The 24,463-nt window shown below is 42.4% G+C and overlaps 2 protein-coding genes across 3 annotated transcripts in view; both read right to left on the minus strand.

The window, feature by feature from the left end:
* Nucleotides 1–138: 138 nt before the first annotated feature.
* On the minus strand, nt 139–10,685 carry si:ch211-167j9.5 (fibroblast growth factor receptor 2). Its single transcript, XM_063204837.1, has 12 exons — nt 10,612–10,685; nt 10,346–10,384; nt 9,903–10,008; nt 9,448–9,655; nt 8,243–8,381; nt 6,768–6,866; nt 6,154–6,314; nt 5,729–5,866; nt 2,330–2,441; nt 1,720–1,819; nt 661–760; nt 139–549 (listed from the first exon to the last, which is right to left on the minus strand). The coding sequence occupies exons 2-12, from the start codon at nt 10,371–10,373 to the stop codon at nt 514–516; spliced, it is 1,227 nt and encodes a 408-aa protein (XP_063060907.1). The 5' UTR covers nt 10,374–10,384; nt 10,612–10,685; the 3' UTR covers nt 139–513.
* Nucleotides 10,686–13,298: 2,613 nt separating this feature from the next.
* Nucleotides 13,299–24,463, minus strand: part of usp32 (ubiquitin specific peptidase 32) — a 117,482-nt gene continuing 106,317 nt past the window's right edge. For both annotated transcript variants that reach the window (XM_063204842.1, XM_063204843.1), the window contains 5 exons: nt 21,111–21,302; nt 19,733–20,000; nt 18,544–19,058; nt 17,957–18,049; nt 13,299–16,913 (listed from right to left, as the gene is read on the minus strand). In XM_063204842.1, coding sequence (XP_063060912.1) covers nt 16,740–16,913; nt 17,957–18,049; nt 18,544–19,058; nt 19,733–20,000; nt 21,111–21,302 — 1,242 coding nt within the window. In that variant the 3' untranslated portion in view covers nt 13,299–16,739. The remainder of the gene's footprint in view (nt 16,914–17,956; nt 18,050–18,543; nt 19,059–19,732; nt 20,001–21,110; nt 21,303–24,463) is intronic.

Below are 24,463 nucleotides of genomic sequence, written 5' to 3' on the forward strand. Positions count from 1 at the left end.
CTCGTGCTGCCTTCTGCCATACTAGTGATCAACAGGCAGAACCTGGTCCTGGACCATTACAAAGCCACATTGTACATTGTACCACAAATATGCCGACATATTACAAAATTGCTACAAAGTATTTATTTCAGTAACCAATAATTTATAAATTTATTGAAGCAGTAGCCTACAGTTCAGGCTCAGCCTGGAAACAGCTAGGCCTACCATCCAAAAGTTCATAGTACACACAGAGAGTGCACCCACTCAACCTGCTTAGAGGCAGATAAAGGAGTGATAACCTTCACACAGGGGATTAGGTAAGATTGGGTGATGATGTGGCAACTGATGGCAACATGCGCTTACATTTCAAACCAGCAACTTTTTTCTTTTTCAGATACAACAAGTGTGCAACATGACATCAGTGTATGTCAGCAACTCCGAACAATGAGCCCCAAACAGTCCAATATAAACACAACAAAACCCATCTGCCCTGGTACATGAGGCCCACACATTGTCAGGCAAACACAGCAGCAGTCAGGCCTCCATAGGTGAAGCAACATCCACATAGTCCTGCAGTAAATAATATCGGAGAGAAAAAGGAGAGGCACTGTTGGAGTTTTATGTGTGGTGAAAACATAAATAAATAGTTAAACACAGGACGGAAAAAAATATTATGCATACCGAATCGTTTTCCAGCACATTTTCGAGGATTCTAACAAGGTCCGTGAAGGACGGCCTAGATGTGTATGGCTCCTGCCAACAGTCCTTCATGATCTGCTGCCTGCGTTTTGAAAAATGAGAAGCAGATCATGAGATTAGACTGGTTCAGAACTTTCAATATATTTATTAATCAAAACAGGTGAATCACTCATCACGAAGGTTTGGAAGAATTGTTTTGATCTTAGGCATGTCCTCTGCTAGCATACTTTGTATATGGTAGAATGGAAGCATACCCTTATGTAAAGAAATCCTGTGTTGTGCTGCTCTATGAAAACTGCAGTTTTTACTACAACACTACACTCTCAAAACAGATGTGTTACATGAAATACTGTACTTTCCTTCTTTTAGGGGCTTTTATGCCTTCATTTGACAGGACAGTCGAAGATGGGACAGAGAGACAGGGGAGGATCGGGAAATGACGCCGGCCGGACTTGAACCGGGGTCCTCGTGGATGGGCATGCAAGCCCAAATGTGGGGGGCTTAGCTGCCCCACAGCCCACCCCCCAAATATCGTACTTTACAACTAGCCCCACCTGCCAGCGGCCAAATTTTTTTTGCCTGCTAGTGGGTCTAGCCTTGAACAATGCCCCAGGTCCTGAAACTGGAGGACCAATTACAATGCAGGAGATTTGTTTTGAATCTTTGGATGCAAATTGGGCGGGGCTTTGGTCAGAGTGTTCGCACAGACACGATTTGAAAAACAACGGGTTGTTCCCATCAACAATCTTCCGATGTCTCATTGATTGGGGCCAGACTAAATATTCACATTTAATCTCACATTTAGTCTGGCTTGCCAGGCTTGTACTTTACTGCATTGTGCTGCATTATGCAATATGTTGGACTCTATTTGCAGTTCCCATCTCTCTCTCTCACACACACACACACACACACACACACACACACACACACACACACACACACACACACACACACACACACACACTCAGATTCTGACAGTAGATCACCACCGGTCACTAACTAGTCTAGTGGTGTGGTCTGAGCCCCCCCTGCAGCACTCACATCTCTGGCCTGCAGCTGTCTGGCGCTGTGTTTCTGTGTCCAGCACAGATGTGGTACACCACCTCCTCAGACGCCTCCAGGTTGGGGTACGGCAACGTTCCTGTGGGCAGTCAGAGATTCATAGCCAACGCTGCTCATCAAGAGCCATGTGTGTGTATGTACAGAGATTCAAAGATTCACATGCTGTGTGTGTGTGTGTGTGTGTGTGTGTGTGTGTGTGTGTGTGTGTGTGTGTGTGTGTGTGTGTGTGTGTGTGTGTGTGTGTGTTTGAAGAATGAATGTAATGGCCTGGGATTGACATGGGGCCCTTGAGTGTCTGTAATGAATGAATTAGGACCATTTCGAAGTTCCTTGGATGGCCATTTGGTCTTTAAAAATGTTTGTCTTGTCTACATACTCTTCTCGGTTTTCAGAGGTGTTGGTGTTAGCATGAGAGGCTGGTGGTCCAAGTCTGCATGCAGCTTACCTCTAAATTAACACCGGTCAACAGGCCAAATACTGGTGAAAATTCAGTTTGGCTGGTAGTCAGAAACGGAAAAGTAGCCACTTTGGTAAGGCAGTGTGTGTTTGGGTAGTGATGAAGAAAGTTAATTTATAGCCCCAAGCTTACCAAATGTTTGCATCTCCCAAAGCACAATGCCAAAGGCCCAGACGTCTCCTTTGAAGCTGTAGTAGTTATTCCTGAAGTACTCCGGTGGGTACCAGCGCAAAGGCACACGCTCCTGTTTAAACACAATTAAAATTAAGCACTTTTTTTTCAGTAGCCTACATATGACTGTGCTTTTTCCTACGTGAATGTGTGGTTAGGTAGGGGAATGGAAGTTGAGTGAGTAGTGTGTGTGTGAGAGAGTGTATGTGTGTAGGTGTAGATAACCACCATGCATCATGATTCTTCACACATCTATTTTTGTCCACTTTGAATAAAAGGCCTCTGCACGTGGGGTGCATGTCTCGCCACTGTTAGAAGGTGTGTATTGAAGAGAGCAAGACTCTGATTCTATAGCGTTGTTACTACGACTGTGTTACACTAGCACACGCCGCTGCATTTTTTTTTCTTTTCCTTGTTTTTTTTTTCAAAAGAAAATAAGACCAATAGGGCTGCTAAAAGCTGATGCCTAATACAAAAACACATAATTATTTTTCTTTTCTTTTAATAAATAAATAAAGAAGAAAATGGATTTTGGTGAAAGGCCTATAGTGATTTTGCTCTGATGGCAAATTGATGAAAACAAGTCAGAGAGGGAGAAGGAGCCTTTTCAGTTCGAGCCCGGGCCTTTCACAAATGTCTCTCTTACTAATGCCATCTCGCACATCAACCTTGTTTAATGGAAAACACATTTTCATTATCCGGTCCTCCTTCTCCTATGCCAGGTTTTATTATTTTCAAATCTCGAGGTGGTGAGAAAGTGGGTCATGCTTTGACTTGCAGTACTTTGCAGTACTGCTGTCAGAATATACTGCACGTGAGGCATGAATACATGTTATGAAATCAACTTCTCATGCTATTCTTCGGCATGCGTTATGGTGTACACAAATGATATATGCATGCTGTACAAGATAATACAGTACAGTAAATTTGATATCATCGACAAATCTGATTTAATATATTATGGGGTGTCAGTTCCAGTGGTAAATGTCTAAAGCAGTAACTAAAGCAAGTTTTGATACGGTTGAATGGAAAGATGGGGTCTTAAACATCAAATTAAGAAACAAACATGTACCACCAGTCAGCCTGCTGTGCATGTTTGCATCCATTTTGTGTACTTATGCACATGCACATTCATATGTGACCTTTACATATTTTTTAATGTAAATATTGTGTTTACAGAAACCAATTATAATAGATAAGTAATATAGTCCAGATGTCTGTTAATGCATGTGTATATGTGACATCTAAATATTTTTTGTGTAAATATAATATTACAGGTAAGAATATTTTTTAACTGAAGTAGCCTACCGCATTCTGCCATAGAAAGGCAAACTGCAGTAACTTCATATAAGCCTATTGTCAATTGACATTGAGTTTAGACTGAAAATGGCCATCATACTATATCCTTTATCTTGTGACAAAGACGTATGGTCCAAATGTGTACCGTTTTAAAAATATTGCTATGTCAAATTTGCTGGAACTGAAAAATTCAACCTAACACCAATACTCATCCCTCAGGTTCAATGTTGGCCTAGTTACTGCACTCTGTCTGTTTAGGGCAGGTGTCACCAACGTTGTGCCCGCGGGCGCCAGGTAGCCCTCCAAGAGCTTCTGAGGTGCCCACCAAGGATGTTAATAAACAATGAAGACTACCAGATTTTAGTCACAGTTAATGTTTTTTTTTTAATTTAAATATGGGATTATTTATTCTTCATAATTTATGAGGAGATTATCATTCAATAATAGTAGGCGAGTACATCTATGCAAAAAAAAGACCTAACCCCAAAAAAATTGATACAAAAGGTTTTTCAACTGATTTTGTTACCTCTAAATGTCCTTAATAACACACTAAAAATCTAGGAAAATCTGACTTCAGGAAAGGTGTCATTTTCAAGATCAAAGTTTTTTAAAATAAAGGTTACTACATGATAATTACATTGGCATGAACTAACATGTTTTCAGGATCTGTTTGTTTGGAGTGCTGTTTGGGTGGATAAAGACACTACTGCTATGATAATATCCATGTGCTGTTTGTCAGGGCACATCATCAGTGATGAATCATGGTGTCACTAGGTATTTTGGGTCTTTCAGCAGCTGAACTGAACAGACATGTATAAGTAGAGAGCAAGGTGAAACGGTTGGTACTGGAGACAGGCAATGTCCTGAAAGGACATAGGGCTTTTGCATAGCTTTCGGGTAAGCCGGAGTAGGGCCTGTTGTATCATAGGCAAGGGCCAGGGCCTTGTATTCAATATAGGGCATGAAAAAGAGGACATGACTGGGAAACTGAGGCTATGTGGTCAGAGAATGATAGATGGTCATCAACAATGACACCTAGATTTCTTGTGGCCTTATTTGAGTCAACAGTAGCAGAATCCATATTGAGCTCGATATCATGGCAACCTAAATCTTTGGCTGGGATCACTAGCAGTGCATTTGGGCGAGGCTCAACTGTAGGTTGCATTCCTTCATACTTGTGGATAGTTCAGAGAGGCAAGCGGAAATGTGTGTGACCGTGGAGTCATCTGGCACAAAGTAACTGTGCTTCATCGGTGTAACAGTAGTATGAGAAGCTGTGAGAACAGATAACATGGCCCAGTGATGTGGTGTACATGGCAAATAGGAGTCCCAGCACCAGCCCTTAGGACACCTCTGTGGAGAGGCTATGATTTGAGGACAGCTGACCTTGCCCTTGATACATGCTAAGAATGATACCACCAGACTCAAATAATGTCTGGAAGAACTTGAGACACATAAAACTCAATTATTTATCTAAGAGAGATGTTAAATAATCATGTTTTGAAAAAAAATGCTAGCTGGTGTGTCTGCACAAAGATTTTTAGATTTACTACAAAACAAAAAGAGATGTCCATAATCTCTTCTGAAGATATCTTCTGGCTTACTAGAAACAAAATAAAAGAGTAATTTTGAGCTTGGCTTTTTCAGATTTTGAGGTTTTGCATTTTGAAATTTAATGCATATTTAATTAGATATAGTCCAATTACCATATTAAAACATAACATTTCAGAAAACTTGCAATACATTTTTTTCTCACAAATATGTGAGTAATCACCGAATTAAGTTTCATGGTGATTTCGGCAAGCTATTTTTTTTTTTTGGCCTATTCACTTGGAGTGTCTCTTGACCCTTATAATAAGCCTATGGCGGTCATGTTGAAAAAACTAATTTCCCAAAGTCAGATTTTACTAGATTTTTAGTATGTCATTTAGCAGGTCCAATAGTAATAGAATCCATAAAAAAAACCTTTTGTATCAATTTTTTTGGGGTTAAACCCTAAATGTACTCGCCTATAGTGTGAATTGAGAATGAAGTCAGGGCATTATTGTCCAGATGTCTGACCTTCCTCTGTTTCTTGTGTGTGCTGCGTCGGCTCCTCATGCGTGTGAGGTCCCTGGCCAGCCCAAACTCGGCCACCTTCACCTCCCAAGGGAAGCGGCTCACCATGATGTTCCGCAAGGCCAGGTCGCAGTGCACAATCTGGACAACAGAGGAGGATAGATAGATAGATAGATAGATAGATAGATAGATAGATAGATAGATAGATAGACAGACAGACAGACAGACAGACAGACAGACAGACAGACAGACAGACAGACAGAAAGACAGGCAGACAAACTGAATATTTCTTTTGGAAAATCGTTCTGTACCATTTGCTGTACATCTGATACAGTTACAAAAACACACAATAGACAAACACAATACACAAGACATAGGAAGACACAATAGACAAACAACTCACAGTAGGTTCCAATAGGCTAGGTTACCATTTTGGAGCGTATGTGCTCCATGGCGAGGGCGATGTGGTAGGAGGCGATGGTGAAGAGGCTCTGCAGCTCAGGGTCCGTCAGCAGCTTGTCTCTCTGCGTCTGGAGGAAGTTACGCAGCGTCCCGTAACTCACATACTCCATGATCAGTATGAAGGGCTCTGGCAGAGAGCAGAGACATACAACAATCACAGGTCTGTCTGTGTGTCCTACTTCAAGACTTTGCGTCCTATTTTGGCATGTCTCTGTGCATGTCACAAATAAACAAATAAGCATCAGGGGCGTTAAGTATACCCACATGGGCATTTGACTTGAAGAAACAGGCCCACTCCACATGATATTAGGCCCTCTTTTTTCGTTCGGGGACCCATTCTTGGTAGCTTGCAGGGGGGCCTGGACTCATTGCGTTATGCCAGTGATAATCCTACTTGTGTTATTGTATGAGGGAAGTTCATTGCGACTTTGGAAGTCACCATGGTAAATAAATAATAGTGCATTTATAACTGACTTATAACACAGATAACATTTCAATCACATTTTGGACTAATAACAACTGGCAATATGTTCCAGTTAAAGTGGAGATGAGAGAGCATACAGTAGGTCGACATACATACCCTCCACACTGTTCCAGTCCAGCAGCTGTAAGATGTTCTTGTGGTACAGCACCTTCCTCATGATGGCCGCCTCCGTCTCCACCTGCTTTGGATTCACACCTGAGACACAACAACAACAACAACAACATGAAGTATTTATATAGCACAATATCACAACTATATAGTTGACTCAAAGTGCTTTCAAATACAGATACACATTCTCACATTCACATACCAACTCTGGAGGCTGCCAAGAGGGCACCTATTGTCTGGGGTTCATGTGAGAAGCATGCACACACGCATGCACACACGTCACGCATACGTGCATGCACACACACGTGCGCATGTCCGTACACACACACACACACACACACACACACACACACACACACACACACACACACACACACACACACACACACACACACACACACACACACACACACACACACACACACACACACTCTAATAAAAGTCCTAACAAAGCCTTATTTCCTAACACTAGAACTAGGTCTAGTACAAGCCAAAGCTGTTGGCATCATCACTTACCATATGTGCTACTATAAAACCCAGTAGTCTCTGTAACTGAGCTGTTTTTGGAAGTATTAACTCAATGTGTGAACAGCATCATCATCCCTTTTGTCTCATGTGCTACTTGTCACTCTGTGAAAGCCTCAGGGGTGAGCTATGGAATAAAATAGTCTACACATGCTACATTACCACTTCCAAAAAGAGCACTGCTCAGTTATATTTAATTTGGTGGTTGCTGAAAGTGTATGTGCTGGTGCATCATAACCTGTCTAGTCATACTGGACCGACATCAGCAGCAAAATGAATTTCACTGCTACTTCCTCAACTTGATTCGATAGGGGTCTCGCAAACTCCATTGCACGTTAAACTCATTCTCAACTTTCAAACTGGATGATGTGGTAGTAGGAAAGATAATCTAGGTTCTAACTTTGCTTTTTCACCATGTCTGGTACTGTTCTATTTCATTCTATTGTGTTCTGTTCTCTTCTACTCTGTACTCTGTTCTATTCCATAATAATAATCATTCCCTATCATACTCAGTGCACTGTGCTATGATTAATTCACCTTTTGTCTTCATGCACCTTACCAGGATTTATGTTCTTTGTTGAATACTATTTATGCCTTAGTTCACTTCAACTCACAATACATCAAAATATAACGCTACACCACAATATATTTTAGACTTACTGTTTACACTCATTCTTGGTCACATTAACCTCTTGTCTACCTCAAGTTTTTGCACTATTGCCTTTTTTCCTGTAGTTTTTATTTTCCCTCCGTGAATTTAACCTATGTTATATGTGTCTTGAAATGTCCATGTGGGCATTACATATGTCCATTTACGTAAGCTACTTGGCATCTTAATTTTCCACCAGGGATCAATAAAGTTATTCTCTACTCTACTCGACTCTACTATTCATATTGTTATTGTAATCGCTGTTTACCAATGACAGTATATACGTTACCTTCCTTGGAGATTTTGCAGGTGATCATGCAGTGTCCTTTGCAGGTGCCGCGTGTCATCCTGGCCTTGTAGAAGACGCCCTCCTTGCCAGCTTTAATGAGCTGCTGCAGGCTCAGGTCCATCCTGGTCACATTGGGAGCCTGGAGGAGATCAATCATTGGATTTGTCAATCAGGAGTCAATAAGGGCTTTTGGCACAGCAGACAATGTACACAGTGTAATGAACACTCACTTGAGACGGACAGAGCGAGGCAGGGTGATTTTAAAGGTTTAAAGGCAAGCATTGAGCGAGTCTGTAAGGGGTTTTTAACAGCACTTCACATCTGGTATTCTTAACTGTTGGCCACCTTGAAATGACTTCTTTCTGGCTTGTATGGAATTAATACTCACAAATTAATGTATTCATTTCCCACCTATTTGTAAATTGTGGTAAAAATATAATTGTGGTTATTGAGGTGCTATATATTTTATTTATGATGCATTTTCATTAGTGGTTATTCGGTTCATTATCTCTATCTCACATTGGCTTTTTTAAACACTTTTTTCACATAGCAGTCAGTCAACATAATCATTAACATTTAACAGCCAGTTTAGTCTCGTTATATATTATTATAACCATACGCAGAGGTCCAGATAATCAGATTATGTCTTTTCAGTAATTCTCTGGATTACACTTTGTAATCTCACAATTAGTCATGTGCCGAATAACAGCATGAGGCAGTTTCACGTATAGGAATGCACACCGAAAGCTTTATGGGGAAGAATGAATATGATTCATTAAATTAACTGAAGTTGATGTGGAGATAAATGATAAGTAAATGTACTAATGTTTGTGATGGGTCATTTGGGGGAGATGTGTGGGGTGCAGGGTGTCATGTCAAAGTTCCAGTTAGCTGTTAACATAATGGAAAATAAAAGGCACTCCGACCACAATGACCTGCAGGCAGATGCCGCTGACAGCTTTAGCTGGGCATAGTACTAAGGCATCTGAAAACCCCCCTCAATAAAATACACACTATAGTAGAGATCAATTCCCCCTCTCCCTGGGCCCAGTACAACTGACCCCTTTGCGCCCCTTCAGACCCTTTCGGCACTTAGAACATTCTACACTGTTCTTTTACTGTGTGCTTGATTCTAGTCCAACAACACTGCAACAACACTGCATTTTTTCTTTACTGTGTAAAAGCTTTTGCTCATTTAAGCTTACCTGAGGTGGGGGTTTCCAAGGGAGCCTGGAGTGTCTCAGTGTTTTACCCCGCTGCAGTGGAGCCTCTGGGTCATCTGGCTCGTCACCCGGGACAATAAGGGGCTGTGGTGCCGGGGCAGGCTGGGGAGGAGAGTCTGCCGCTCGGGGGAGAGTTATCGGAGGATGGCCCCCTCGCAACTCACGGATGGTCCTCTTTAAGGCCAGATACCTTCGGGAAAAGCAAAAAGTAAAAGCACCTCAAATTATACTCAGGGAATGAAAATGTTCACTATTTTGAAGCAAAGAACTAAACAAACATAACTAAAACAAAACAAACAAATGACCAAAACAAAACAAATAAATGAAAAACATTTCAAAACCTACTGAATCAACATTTTAAAGAAAACAAATGTACAGTACATTATTATCCCATGTGTCTAGACTGTACTTCTTGTTGTTAAAGGAGTATGACTTACTTTTTCAACCAGAGGCCTCCCAGTACGATGATGGCGAGGAGAGTGGCTGTTATGACACCTATGAGGATGTAGTGTGAATTGTTCAACTGGTATGGATATTCCCGATCTGGAATAGACATAGACATAATGTAAAATCCACTTTTTATATAGCCTAACAAGAAATCTCTCTCTCTCTCTCACACACACACACACACACACACACACACACACACACACACACACACACACACACACACACACACACACACACACACACACACACACACACACACACACACACACACACACACACACACACACACACACACACACACACACACTACTGAGAATGACTACTTAAACGACATGATGCAATGTAATGCAAGATACAAATTGGAATGGCTTTGAAAAACTAAAATGATACATCAAAGTCGAACAGATCTCTTTTTTTAAGTTGAACTTACCCATTGTTGAATTGCCGCTTGAAGACATATCAGGTTACTCTGGATGATTGAGAGGAGGTAAAGTGGCATGAAATTGCATTAAAACAACAAGGCTTTGTACTGCAATGTTATTCTGATAAGTTGGTGTGAAATATGTCCGTAGCCTTTCATTTAAGCCAAACACCTAAAAATGTCAGCATCCACCACCTAAAAGATACTGAACACAAATCATCTAAAATCTCTTACATGTTTTTTCTAATAATTACAAAAGATGTACTCTTCCTCACCACTGATCATTGTTTTTAAGAAATGTATCTCTTGAGCAATGCATAGATTCTCTGTAATCTCCATGAGTTGTCAACTTGAAATGACCAGAAGACTCTACATCTGAAATAAGAGTCCTGTCACATCCAAAATCATGTAGTCCGTACATTTCCCAGCTTCTCTGCGGAATACATCTTCGCATCAGACAATGCTGTTGCTTACAGCAATAGAAACACAATAGAGAGAGAACGAGAAAAAATGGAAAGAAAAAGAGCGTGAAAGAGAGTGAAGTAAGGAGGAAGGGTGGCTTCTGAGGCGGGCTGCACTGTTCTGGGGTGCTCTATGGTTAGCAAGGCTGTTCTCATTTGTTCTTTTCTTTCTCTCTCTCTCTTTCTTTCTTTCTTTCTTTCTTTGAGGAGGGGAGACACATTTCCTGTCATAAGCACTCTGTGGCTTCAACTGTCATGGAGGCCCTTTGCTGCATGCAGGGTCCCTCACACGACACATACAATGCACACAGGCCACCTACCCCAAACCACCCACCACACAAGACCACCCCACCCCCCCTAACCAGGACATATAGCTGCTGCTACAACATGGTGACCTATGAGGAGGAGTGCCGTGCAGAGACATGTTTGGGGGCAGGTGGAACGTCAGGCGGCCTTACCATGCTAGAAGCTATATTATAACGGGGCATTATTGTCACACGATTTTGATTGTGCAGCATTTGTAGATTATCATGTCAACACTGACCACAGTACATTGTGACAAAAAACCAAACCTGTTTGGGCTTTTTGTATCTGGTAGGGCAAAGGGGGCAGATGCTTTAGTACCATCTCGTCCCCTATCTCTGCACGCCTACGCCTATGAGAGTTACCTGTCTAGGTCAGGGGCCAGGTTTTTGTCCATCCCAGTGACGCAACACTTTGTGTTTCTCCTCAATCTCACAGAGCTTTGGAAGTAGATGGCAATGAGGCTAAGACGATAGCGTCCAGAGAAATGAGAGCAAGATGACTGGTTGCAGTGCTGTGTACAGTACAAACTCTCAAAACTCATGTGCAGTTCTATGGTTCCTAGCCAGGTCAAAGCTTGACCTCAATTGAAGTGCTCACGTGTATTGTCAAGCACACCAAGATGACAAGCAGTAAAGCAAAGGAGGAGGAAAGTGTTAACTAAGTATTAGCATGCATGACTAAAATTAAAATGCATGACTAAATTAACAACTGCCGGAGGCACTTCTGTCAATTTCAATATGCTGTTGTATTGCTCACACTACCCTTGACTTGTCAGTTCCCAGTGATGCGGCATTTTTCAGCTCAGCCCTTTGCGAGATCTGAGCTATTCTAAGGGGGGCAGACTTTGTTTACATTTAAAAAATTCTTAACATAGGCCTACTCCAAATATTATCCCAAAGGGTAACGCTGTTTGATAGTTGTCTGCTGATGTTGCATAACCTTTTGGATGTTTTTGGGAATAAATCAAGATGTTTTTTTTTATGTAAACAAACTCTGCCCCCATTACAATGACCAGGATCTCGGAAAAGGCTGAAGAAGAAAAAACTCAGGTATTGACAAGTCCAGGGTAGTGTGAGCATTACAACTGCATGTTGAAATTGGCCAAAGTCATCCTTTAATAGGTGTCACTGCTACTTGGAATGCCAATGGTGAAAGTGAATGCAAAAAAAAATGCTAAATTAACTGTAACAAATGCTATATAGGGAGTCATTATTCTGATGTGCTACAAACGTGTGATACAGGTGACTGTAATGCAGGTGTCAAAAGGAGAAGTACATTTGTGGTGTAAGCACAACACTAGCACATGACATTACATAGTGGTTACACTATTTACACCATTACATCGACTGTGCTACTGAAATACACTAAAAATGTAACAATTACCCACCACAAACCTAATAAGAGTCAGACACAAGTCTGGTTACTGAGATAAGTTTCCTGTGTTGGAAGGAAACTGTTTCTTTTTTTTTTTAAACTTTTACTTATGACACCTCTGCTAAAATGTGTGAACATACCAAACAGAAAACTAAGCAGTGGTGAAAGCTGTTATTGCTACTGACCTGTGTAGGCTTCATGCCAATGTCAAGCAGATTAAGTGATGAAAGAATTAATGAAACTAGGAAGTAACGAAAGCTGTAAAGGGAACAATTGTGTTGTGCTGAAGTACTATCGGCTTGTGTTAAATTAATGCCAAGGTCACAAGCAAATAAAATGATGAACAAATTCTTAGCTAAGAAAAGTTACAAAAGGTGTATAGAGAACAATTATTCAGACTTGTTGAGGTCACGAGCAAATCAATTGATGACAAAAGCTCTATGGGAAAATTTGAGTCTGAGGGGCTACCGTTGTGCAATGTCAAGCCCACCCAGGTCACCAGCGAGCGAGCACAGGTGCAGTGTTGACTACAAAGCTGGCCAGAGCTAAATGTCAGCTGCGGCTAAGGCTAAGCTTGTCCTTTTGTTTTCTCAGTGCTGCTGCGTTGCACTGCGCTGTGTTGGGAGGCAGCGGTAGCAACCTCTCTGTATGGGGCTTGCACGTTTGTGAGAATAGCATGTCTGTGGTTTTCCTTGGTGCTTTTAAAGGCCTCATTCAGAAAGCTCTGTGTTTGCATGCAACCTTGCAAAACGAGACAGGAGTGTATTTTTAGAGCAAAGACACAACACAAGACAACAGACAAGGCGACGAGCGGAGTGGGCTTCTTCTGATTGCTTCTGCCATATTTAATTGGTCTTCAATAGTTATTACAGATCAAACATCATCACCTCATCATATACAACTACGCACATATTTTTTTTACAGCTCATACTCAAATACATTGTTTTTTATATTTATTTACAAAACATTTTATGTACATTTTTTAAATGTCAGTGCAATGTCATTTTGTATTCTTTAAACAACACTTTCTTAACAAAATAAAATTCATTAAATTAATAGCAAAGCTCTGCCAACCAATCAAACTTAATTTATTAAAAAAATAAAGAAAACAAACAAACACAAGAGACATAAATCAAGACAAAAAATTATGATGATAGGACAAAGACACACACACTTCAGTAGTAGATTGCATCACCAGCCAACTCATCTGACCTCGTCCAGACGATCCGGGTGATAATAAATTATCCATTTTAAAACAATGTGTGTGTGTGTGTGTGTGTGTGCGCACGAGTGTTAACGAACGTTAAAGCTAACGGTGCGAGTGTATGTGTGCAGAGTTAGGAGCAGCGAAGCCGTATTGCCTCTAAAGGCACGAGTTTCCTGTCTACATAAGGTACAGTATATCTACAGTGACTTCTCCATTAGGCCTCACAACCCATACACGGACACATACGCATGTCCCACAGTATGCAGGACACTACGGCTGGTCCTCCTAAGTGTTCCCTTTGAATAGCATACGTGCCATTTTTTTGTTTGCTTTTCTTTTAATACTGGATAACCACTTCCAGCAATCTGAACAACTGGCCATAGCTACACGTACTATCAAGAATGAAAATCATTGTGGAATGTCGAGATGATAAATAAATTACAATACAATGTGGTTATGGTCAATTTCATACTCAACATTTTTTTGTGATAGGCCTGGATATCTGTTTCGTTTCAAAACAAACTACTGTAAGCACTTTCATTTGAATCTGGACACTTTGCAAGTACAGCAGCAAAAAACACGTCAATCAGTGTGCGTGCGCGTGCGTGTGTGCGTGCGTGCGTGTAGTATGTTCTTGCGTGTGTGCGTGCGTGTAGTATGTGTGTGTGTGTGTGTGTGTGTGTGTGTGTGTGTGTGTGTGTGTGTGTGTGTGTGTGTGTGTGCAAAGGAAAGGGAGCATATTGATCTCTACAAGCTCAGTGATGCATCTAAAGCTTAATGCCCTCTCCTTCAACGAGGAGATTCACAGAATCATACAATCATAAATATACATACAACAAAACAAAACCACAAACCAACCAACTAAACAACCATCCAGACAGACAGACAGACGGACGGACAGACAGACAGACAATCATCCATTCATTCCTTGTTCATTATACTGTATCTCTTCACAGTGGAGATGTGGATTTTGAATAAATGCTACTGGCCATCCACATACTCTGACTGGCAACTGGCCTCTTATCTTCCTCATCTGGTGATGTTCTTCCCAAACATCAACACACTCTAATGGGCTGGTATTCCAACTAAGGGGTTTAGTGGCCGTCCTATCTCACAGAGAGTTGTAACTCTCCCAGAAAAGAGGGTCTTATGGATTCTTTTCCATACGCAAAGGACCTTATTTACAGGTAAATGTACCCTCTGCTCCTCTAGTTAACATATCCAGGTTAAGTCAACTAAACACACAAATACCCCTCCAATGGGGCCCTTTTTTCTAGTCCCAAGACAACTCTTATCAAACTTTGGCTTCACAATGCAAAATCTCCAAGTCAGGGGGGATTCATCACACATCTAAAAGCTAATCAGCAGGCTTGAATGCATTTGGCTACAGTTCTTAGTCATTTACATCGACAGTCACTCTGTGAGCAAGAGAGGGAGGTGGCAGGGGGGTGGGGGGTGGTTATAATTGGTCGATGGGAACCGTTGACATTCTAAAAAAGCTGTGCGAAAAGACGTGTGAACTGTACACAGCAGTGACACGGCATTCCAGGCTGATATGCATCACATTCTTTTTTGCAAAGAAAAAGCAACAACAGAAAAAAACAAAAGTCCTTGCTAACGAAACAAAATCATCTGTGCTGTTCTTTATATCGTTTTATAAATCAAATAAATAAAAAGACTCATCTGAAAACAAAATGGAAAAAAATCAACAAACAAATCAATACTTAGAAAAAAACAAAGAAAGAAAAGAAAAGAAAAAGGATACATTTCATTGGTTCGTTCTGTATAATGTGGCACCTAGCCTAAACATAGCTGTACCAGATTCAAATTCATTCCCGTGAATATTCAATAAGTCCCATAAAGTCCCAGTCTAATTTCCCCTTAGGAGTGAATATGGGTCATCCCAGCACTGAATGACGAGTTGGCAGTTGACAGTTGGAAAACTATGGCCGTTAAACATTTTCATCTAGCTTTGAGCCATTAACGGCCCCAATGGAGCCAGGGGATAGAGAGACACACACATTGGGAGAAGCAACAGCATTCCGAGATGGCAACCTGGCCCCCTTCCCAATACTAAATGCATGTGACATGTGTTTGGTGCCACCCACAGGTGACATAAAACACTGTGGGTGGACACAGACGAAAACACAGACAGAAAGACAGATAAGACAGACGGGGGCCAGGTAAAGATAAAAAATATAAAAATGACTGGCTTTTGATGGGTTAGTGGAATGGCATTACCCTCATGTGGTTGGCTCCCTCTTTTCTTACATTACAATTTGTTTCACAAAGAAAGAAAAAGAAAATAAAGAAAATGTGAGGTAGTGAGTTATGAGAATCTTTCCTTTCTTTTACAGACAGACATCTGAGGAAAGTTAAGCTTTGGGAGAAAACATTTTGGCCTGGCCAATGAATGAACCAAAATAATATACTCTTTGAGTAGGTTTAGCACGTGTTGGAATACTGATTGTGTGCTTTCTTATGGCAGGTTGGATCGGCCTGTAGCACTAATATAGAATAAATAGATCAGTTCAAAGTAAAGAACCTCTGTGTGGTGAGTGTGTTGTGTGCTTCAGTCTTGTTCAATTACTTGTATTATTTATTTGCTTTTTGTTGTTGTTGTTGATGTTGGGGTTGTTTCACGATAAGTAGACACGATTTGCGTGCACTGGTCCAATCCTAAAAAACAAAAACGGACACTTTTGTTCGCTTGGCAACAATGAAACCACCCAACAAGTTTTAGTCCCTCTGCCAGACTCTCACCGTCATTCCATAACACCCTCAGGGGTTGGAGTCTCTATCCATCCAAAATGGCCGCCAGCAGTTAGTCAGCCAGCTAGCTTGGACTTCTTAAAAATATAAACAAACGAAAAGAAAACCGGGACCCTTTTGTGCTTGACGACAACTCCTGACTGACAATGCAGGCGACTCCTCTTCTCTTCTGACGTATTTGTGTGTGTGTGTGTGTTTGTGTGTGTCTATGTGTGACGCAGCACGAGCGAGCCTCTCACACACGTACAGTAAAGTGCTTCTGTGAAAGGAAAAGGAAGTGACATCACTGGATGACGCAGTACTTCTTGTAGTCGGACTCGAAGTCCTCGTCCATGCTGCTGGTGTCGGCCATCTTTTTGCCGTCGGTGCGTGGCAGGAAGCGCGAGTTGTCCACGCCCTGCTGCTCGTAGAACAGGATGTAGGCAGAGTCTGCGTCCACCTCCTCCGAGTTCACCTCCTATTGGGTCAAAGGTCAAATCAGGGTCAAGGACTAATCACACAACTCCTCAGAGCGCACCTCCAACCATTGACTTGGATGTATGGACAGCGGAGCATCTATAGAATTTCGTTCAACAGTTTTGAAGGATCTGCGATTGATCTGTGAGAATACTTCCGCCCAAAATTTCTAGAAGCGTACCTTAGCAACACTGAGAACAAGCGCCGGTAGGCCGATGACTGCCCTTGCTGGTTGCATTTAACTGTCCATCAAAGGAACTAATGATGCTTATTGGTAAATGAAACAATTTAATAGCTACCTACAATAAAGGGTCGACCCGGAAAAATATTTGGGTTCGAATGAAACAGAGTAGACTCGTCAAGAATTTTAAAGCTGATACATTGGTTCAAGTCTCCCATAGAGATTAAAGGGAAATGGCGTCCTTGTTCTGCCTGGTTCACTTTTGTGTCGAACGTCCGCTGTCCATATATCTATGTCAGTGACTCTAAAGCCTCGTTCACACATGTCGCAGCTAGTTACTCGCTCAGTGAATGAAGTCAATAGAATGTCTATGTGATCCAGCGAGACGAGGAGGCGAGTAAGCGAGTAGTGTACAAGCGATGCGATGTGGGCGGATCCCGAGTTGAAAATATTTTAACTTCCAGTGAGGCGAGTAAGCGAGTAAGCAATTGGAATGCAGAGTTCGGTAATTCTCGTCTGTGCATTGGCAATTAAAGCCGTGGGAACGTTTAGCCAACGTTCCATGAGAGAGTGGTGAGTAGGCGAGCGAGCGAGAAGCTAGTAACTAGCAGCGTAGTGTATGAACGTAGCTTAACAGTTCAAAAGTCAAGTCAAAGTCAAATTCACCAAGGATTGATCATCAATAATCATGTTGTATGATGTTTGTTTTGTTTAACTGTACAGTGGACTTCTTCAACTGAGAGTTCCGTTAAATAAAATGTATTTGTATGTTGGGTTGTATGTGATGTGTTGTTTGTTGTGCTGCTGTTATCAGCATTATGTATAGCAAACATTGGTCCTACAATGAGGATATAGTGGCGTACCTTGCAGCTGCTGTCGTTGTAATAGTACCATTTATCATTTGGGTTTTTGGCATAAGTCACATAGTGGCCTCCTCCCATGATTCCCGAATGGCACTGAAATCAAAACACAACAGTCATGAGATATACAGCTGAATGACCAGTTCACATTGAAACATTGAAAACACGAGGAACAAATATGAAACAAGTGATAACTGCTCAGAGACTGAGCGACATCACAAATCTGGTATGAGAAACGTAGAAGCTGCCAGAGGCGAATTTTTAACGGTAGAGGGGTAGGTATCAGGGCTTGACGTTAACTTTTTTTGCTTTTTTTCCACTGTGGCAAGTGGTTTTATCGAGTCACTAGCCGCTCAGTCTTTCTGCTAGCCAGAGTTTTGTTCTCACACCAAAGCTAGCAAGCTACCTGTCAAAGTGGCTAGTGAGACTGAAATTGATACCAGCCACAGGCAAGTTTTTTCACCATTTGGCCGATTGGCACGTTCCAATGTCAAACTCTGGTAGGTATACTAGTTTACCTAGCAATCACTAAATGTGTCACTATATTGCAAATGTTCTCTAGCATTCGTTACACGTGTAATTGCACTTACTGAGATTGCATACAGGTTGTACACAGGCTGCGGACAGGCCTCTGTCTCCCCTGCGTCTGTGTGCCCGTTGCTGTTGGCATGGTGACCATCTGCCTCAAGTCCGTTTGTCATGACAACTGCATCCCCGCTCTCGCTTCCAGAAGCCTCCTCCGACCAGGAGTCCAGTGTGTTCCCTTCCTCAGGCCCCGTGGCCAGTCCTCCCCCACCCCCCACCACAATCTCCAGGGGGATCACTGTGTCCACCATGGAGGCTGAGCTGGGCTCCATGTCCCCCAGGCCGCTCTCCTTGCTGTTACTGCTGCTGCTGTTGGTGGTCATGTTGGTAGTGCTGCTGCTTCCAGTGAGGCTGATCTCCAGGTTGTCCTTGCTGGTGGTGAGGCGGTGCCGGCTGCCCAGCTGAGGTAGGCGTAGGCGGCTCTGCTTGCGACCGCCGCCCCCGCTGCCGCCCTTGGGGCTGCCCGCAGGGCTGGAGCTCTTCAGGGGGCTGCCGGAGCGCCTGCCCAGCGCTGGGGAAGCTATGGCAGGCAAGACGAGGGAGGCAGGGAGGGACAAACAGAACCAGTACAGCCATTAGAGGACAACTCTAATGTGTGGCTAATCTGCCAAAAGATATGTTATACATGACCCGAGACAGATCTGGGCTAGCGGGGAGAGACAGACATTAGAACTAGGGATGGGGGGAAAAATCTAATATCTCCATTTTTAATATCCATCCTGAATGCATTTTATATACAGTATGGCCCCCGATGCTGTTTATATCTTGAAGCTCGACCAATCAGAAGCCGAATTTGGCCATCTGTGGTGTCGCTTTCCAAGGGGGAAAAATCACAGGAGGGATGGAACTAAAACAGCCTTTTGAGAAAGTAATACAGTAGTGTGGCAATTCCATCATCTTTACCCAGCTGAATACAAATTGTATTGCATGTACAGTAATGCATGTTGACATGCATGTTTCTTTTAGGTGTAATTCAGATTTCCAATGTTGACGGCATCCATTCATTCCCAAACCATGTCAGTCCCACTACTGTGATTGACTATCGAGATGATAAACTTTTTTGTAAAACTCACTTGTTTACCACCACACATGTTTGACACCATCTAAAGCAAATATCACTGCAGTAATATACAGTAATGTAATGTAAGTGTGGTACTGTAATGTAATGTAATGTAGTGTAGTGTGTGGTGATACCTTTGGGAGTGCTGTTGAGGCTGGAGACGGTGCTGGTGGAGACGGAGGAGAGGCTGCAGATGGTGCTGCTGGCCCCCGAGGAGGAGGAGGTGTCCCCTGCTCCCCCCGCTGCTCCCACCACCCTCTGCGCCTCCTCCTTCAGTCGTTGCTCCAAGTCCCGAGGAGCCAGGAAGGCTGCGGGGTCAAAGCCCATCCTGGGGAACTTGACGATCTTCTGGGACTTGATCCAACGATTGTTGACCAACTGGAAGCGTTTTAAGTGGACGATCTACAAAATAACAGATATAGTGTCTCTTATATCATAGAAAAAGTAAAAGCTGATTTTCTCTTAACCCATTGATGCCTAAGGCACCTGTAAAAAGGGTGCTGAATGCCTGAGCCCTTTTTAAGAAAAGCTGCCCTCAGCCTATAAAAAACTAAATATCTCAGCTTCTGAAGCACACCAAAATGTGCACTAAGTTGCATTTAAACGCAAATACCCTCATCTTTCATTAGAATGTGTTCATTTATCTCAAACAAACAGAGATTTTTAATAAAGTTGTCTCAAATCTCATGAGCCTGAATGTTGCGTAATGCAGCTCCAGGCACCAGGGCCAATGTTGCGCAACGCAACATCAGGCATCAATGGGTTAACAGAGAGCCTTTACTACCTTCCTGTCTGGACTCTTGTCTTGCGTTCAAGAAAGAGCTAACGTGAAAAATGGGGCAGCCATGGCTGAATGGTTAGAGTGCTGACCTTAAGATCAGAGGGGTGCAGGTTCAAATTCTGCCCTTAATCCATAGCTGAAGTACTCTTGAGCAAGGCACCTAACCCGACATTGCTCCAGGGACTGTACCCAATACCCTGTGCTGTAACGAAATTGGAATTTGCTTTGGATAAAAGCGTCAACTAAGTGTAATGTAATGTAAAGTAAAATCAAATGAATACACTTATTAATATCAAGCTCGTTCTCAGTGCAAATCTTTTTCTTTGTCTCAATGCACACACCTGAATACAGCACTTTGCAATCACTGGGCATACAATTTGTTTTGCTGTCTTAATCATTCAAAAAGAAAAAAAAAAACAAGTTTTAAAAATAATGTTATTGTTTTCCCTGAGAAAGCCTCAAATGAATGTTCCGCAATTGTCCACTGGGGGGCTTGCTACTGAAATGAGTCCATCCTCAGAATGGTCATAAAGTTGCCTTGTTTTATTCCCAACAAATTTGCTATGCTTAACTGTATAACCATGGCAATGTTACTCCGGAAACCACAATGACACCCAACATACGGCGGCTAAGAAACTTCTTAGTACCATATCTTACAAAGGTAATTGGCTGCAGGATAAAACTGATGCTTTCCAAAAATTACTGAATCTAATTTGTAATCAATGTCTCACCAGGATGGGGGGCAGCCTCCAGAGGTCCAGCTTCTTGGTGGCCAGGCGGTGTGTCTTGCACTTGGAGCAGTAGTAGAGCTCGTCCTCCCCCAGCTCCTCCTCGCTGGTGAAGGCCTTCAGGCAGCTGTCCAGGCTGATGGGCTCGGCCTGGGCTCGCCTGCTCTGCTCCACACTACAGTGCTCCTCCACTATCTGCCATGACACCAAGAATCAAGAATTAACAATCAAGAATAAAGAATGAACAATCAGACGGATCAGACTCCAGAACTGTGCAACAAAGGCAAAGTGCAGTAACTATGCCAACACTGAAACTGAGAAAATAAAGCTTTCAAATTATTCATATTGGGTTGGATATTGTAGTTACAGCCAATTTGATTGAGCAATATCTCTAACACGGGACACATCTAGACCATAAGGCTTTGTAAGAAGATAAAGGAAGTGTTATCAAAACCATTTTCAGTATAATCTCAATTTTGACAATTTATGTAGTTACTGCGCAATACTGCATAATAATACTTACAATAGAGAGAGAGAGAGAGAGAGAGAGAGAGAGAGAGAGAGAGAGAGAGAGAGAGAGAGAGAGAGAGAGAGAGAGAGAGAGAGAGAGAGAGAGAGAGAGAGAGCGGGAGGGGCAGACACATATTGGGTCAGCTGCTATCGAGTACAGTACAGCCCACCTGTCATAGAAGTGGGCCACGTTTAAACCTACAAAGCATGCCTGAGTGTACCCACTACTCGATGGAAGTTCATTTTCATTACAATACAATGTAGCTGTGTAAACACACATGACTGCATTACGGATGTCTTCATGCAGAATTATCAAGATTTTGAAATGTGAACACTGTAACTCTTGCTCCACATTCCAGAGAGTGAAAAGTCTGGCACAAAATTGATCCAACCAGCTCTGAAGCAATCCTGGAAACAAAACGTCATAAAAAAAGGAAGCTAGGTGAAGTCACCTATGTTAATATGGATTACAGTATGTTGGGGTGCCGTGGATCAGTGGGCTAAGGCGGCGTACCTTAAATACAGGGACCAGGGTTCGATTCCGACCCGTGGTCATTTCCTGATCCTTTCCCATCTCTCCGAACTCCCTTCCTGTGTCTCTTCACTATCATATTTGAATAATAATAAAGGTGTAAAAAAATAACAAAACAAAAAGAGATACTGTATGTGGCTGGTAGGCCTTTTACTTTCACAAGAGATTGACACCTCTACAAAACTAAAAACAGCACTACTGTGGGCTTAATACAGACAAAAGTACAAAATGACATCTATTCGGAGGTCACTTTGGTGCATTGAGATACGCCCCCCATGAATGGGCTTACATGTCCTGCTTTGGTCACTTCTCAACTCTGCCCCATCTCTCTTGCTTCCTGTCATAAGCGTGTCAATAAAAGACAAAAAGCCCTTCAAATGCACCTATCCTTATTTTTAGTATTACTTTTTCTTTTCCTGACATACTACATTTCAGTCTCCTCCAGTTGTTAAAGTCTTAAGTCATTCTCTGGTTAAAACGAGTTAAAATATCCCATGAAGCTTCATAATCCTGTGGGAAACATAAACTGCATGGAAGTGCACTGTATGGATCATTTCAAAACTACTGTATGTAATCCCATGTATCTCATGTAAAATCATTCATACATCTACAGCTTTAGAAGTCATGAATAAATAAAAACATAAATAAATAAGTAAACAAATAAATAAATAAATCAGGCCATGAGAGTCAGACAGGTTTGAAACCGACCACCCTTGAAGAGAAGTCAAGGAGAGCGCAGACTAATACACGTTGTCAATCACTGATCGGGACATATTTTTACATGCAATATTCATGAGCGCAAAGAGGAGACAGATGCTAGGCTGTGGAGGCGGTCTGGGCATTCGTGGCCGATGTTGGTGAGCCAAGGGAGGTGCGGGTGCGTGTGTGTGTGTGTGTGTGTGCGTGTATTTGTGTGTGTGCGTGTATGTGTGTGTGTATGTGTGTGTATGTATGTGTGTGTGTATGCACGCACGCAGGCAGGGCTAATCATTCCTTTGATGCGACACCCTTTTCTCGGTGACAGGAGACAAATCGATCAGTAGCACGGTGGCCCATGCCGTGAGATGACAGGGTGGTTAGGGGAAGAGTGTTGCCAATGCTTGACAGCGGTCAGGGCCGGATTAATGCACAGGCTAGATATGTCTGCAGCCTATGGGCCCCCACCTGCAAGAAGGGCCCCAATTTGATTAAGTGGGAAAAAACAACAATTGTAGAGTTGTTACAAGATGTGGAATAAAAAATTAGTCTGAGATTTTTCAAACTTTTCAATTTCAATTGCCCTTTTCCTATCAACAAGATGATTCGCTTTTACGTGATGCGACACTAAAAAATGTGCATCAGCAGTGTTGGTTGTGACGTCGTTTAAATTTGTTAGAATTTGTTATATTAATACAAAATAATGCAATTTAACTTTTAATTGCCACCAGAATATGATGCAAAAAGGGCTTCAGATAAAGAGTTGAGCAACCCTGAGCTGAGCATCTTTTGGCAGGTATTGTGGTCCCCTGCCTGGGACTAGAGATGGGACTGCAGACTGAGGCTAGCTCAGGTTATGATTCATGAAGTGGAAAAATGTAAGTTTTAATTGTACATGGTCCAGAATAAAATAAAATGAGCTGAACCGAACCTTGTCGCGAATCCGGATTATTGTTAGTCAGTGCGAACATTTTAGGTTTTTTTTTAAAAAGAAAGATGGGAGTGTTGAGGACAACACCACAGCCTGTTTACATAAACCCTCTCTGACAAAGCGTTCACTCCATCAAGGAAGCTGCGCTCCGTAACCTTGGAGATGACCTTTGACCCTCTGCCTATCTGGGCTTCCAGTCTGGCATCGTTTTTCACACCCTAGAGGTCAAGCACACCCACAGACGTAGATGCATGTACGCACGCTCGTAGGCACGCACGGAAATGTGCTTGCCTGGACATTTACAAAGCTCTCAAGCATGCTGGTACATCCAAACACACACACACACACACACACACACGTAGAACTGCACACACACATGCACACTACTGCATGTCAGCCAAAAACTCTGCAGCAAGCTGTCACACACACGCACACACACACACACACATACACACACATGCTAGTCTGTGCATTTTGAGAGTTCTCAAACACACACAAGGGCGTAAATATGTGCTTGCCTGTGCACTTACAAAGTTCTCAAAACATATAGGGGCGGGACATACAAACACATGCACAGTTGCATACAGAAGTAGAGCATGCATAGTCTGCAACATGTCTGCTACAAACTCTGCAGCACTGCGTGTCTTGCAGAAAAGCAGTGGCAGTGGTAGCTGTAACAAGGATGCT

The sequence above is a fragment of the Engraulis encrasicolus genome, chromosome 8, assembly GCF_034702125.1.
Source record: "Engraulis encrasicolus isolate BLACKSEA-1 chromosome 8, IST_EnEncr_1.0, whole genome shotgun sequence".
Taxonomy (NCBI): Eukaryota; Metazoa; Chordata; class Actinopteri; order Clupeiformes; family Engraulidae; genus Engraulis; species Engraulis encrasicolus.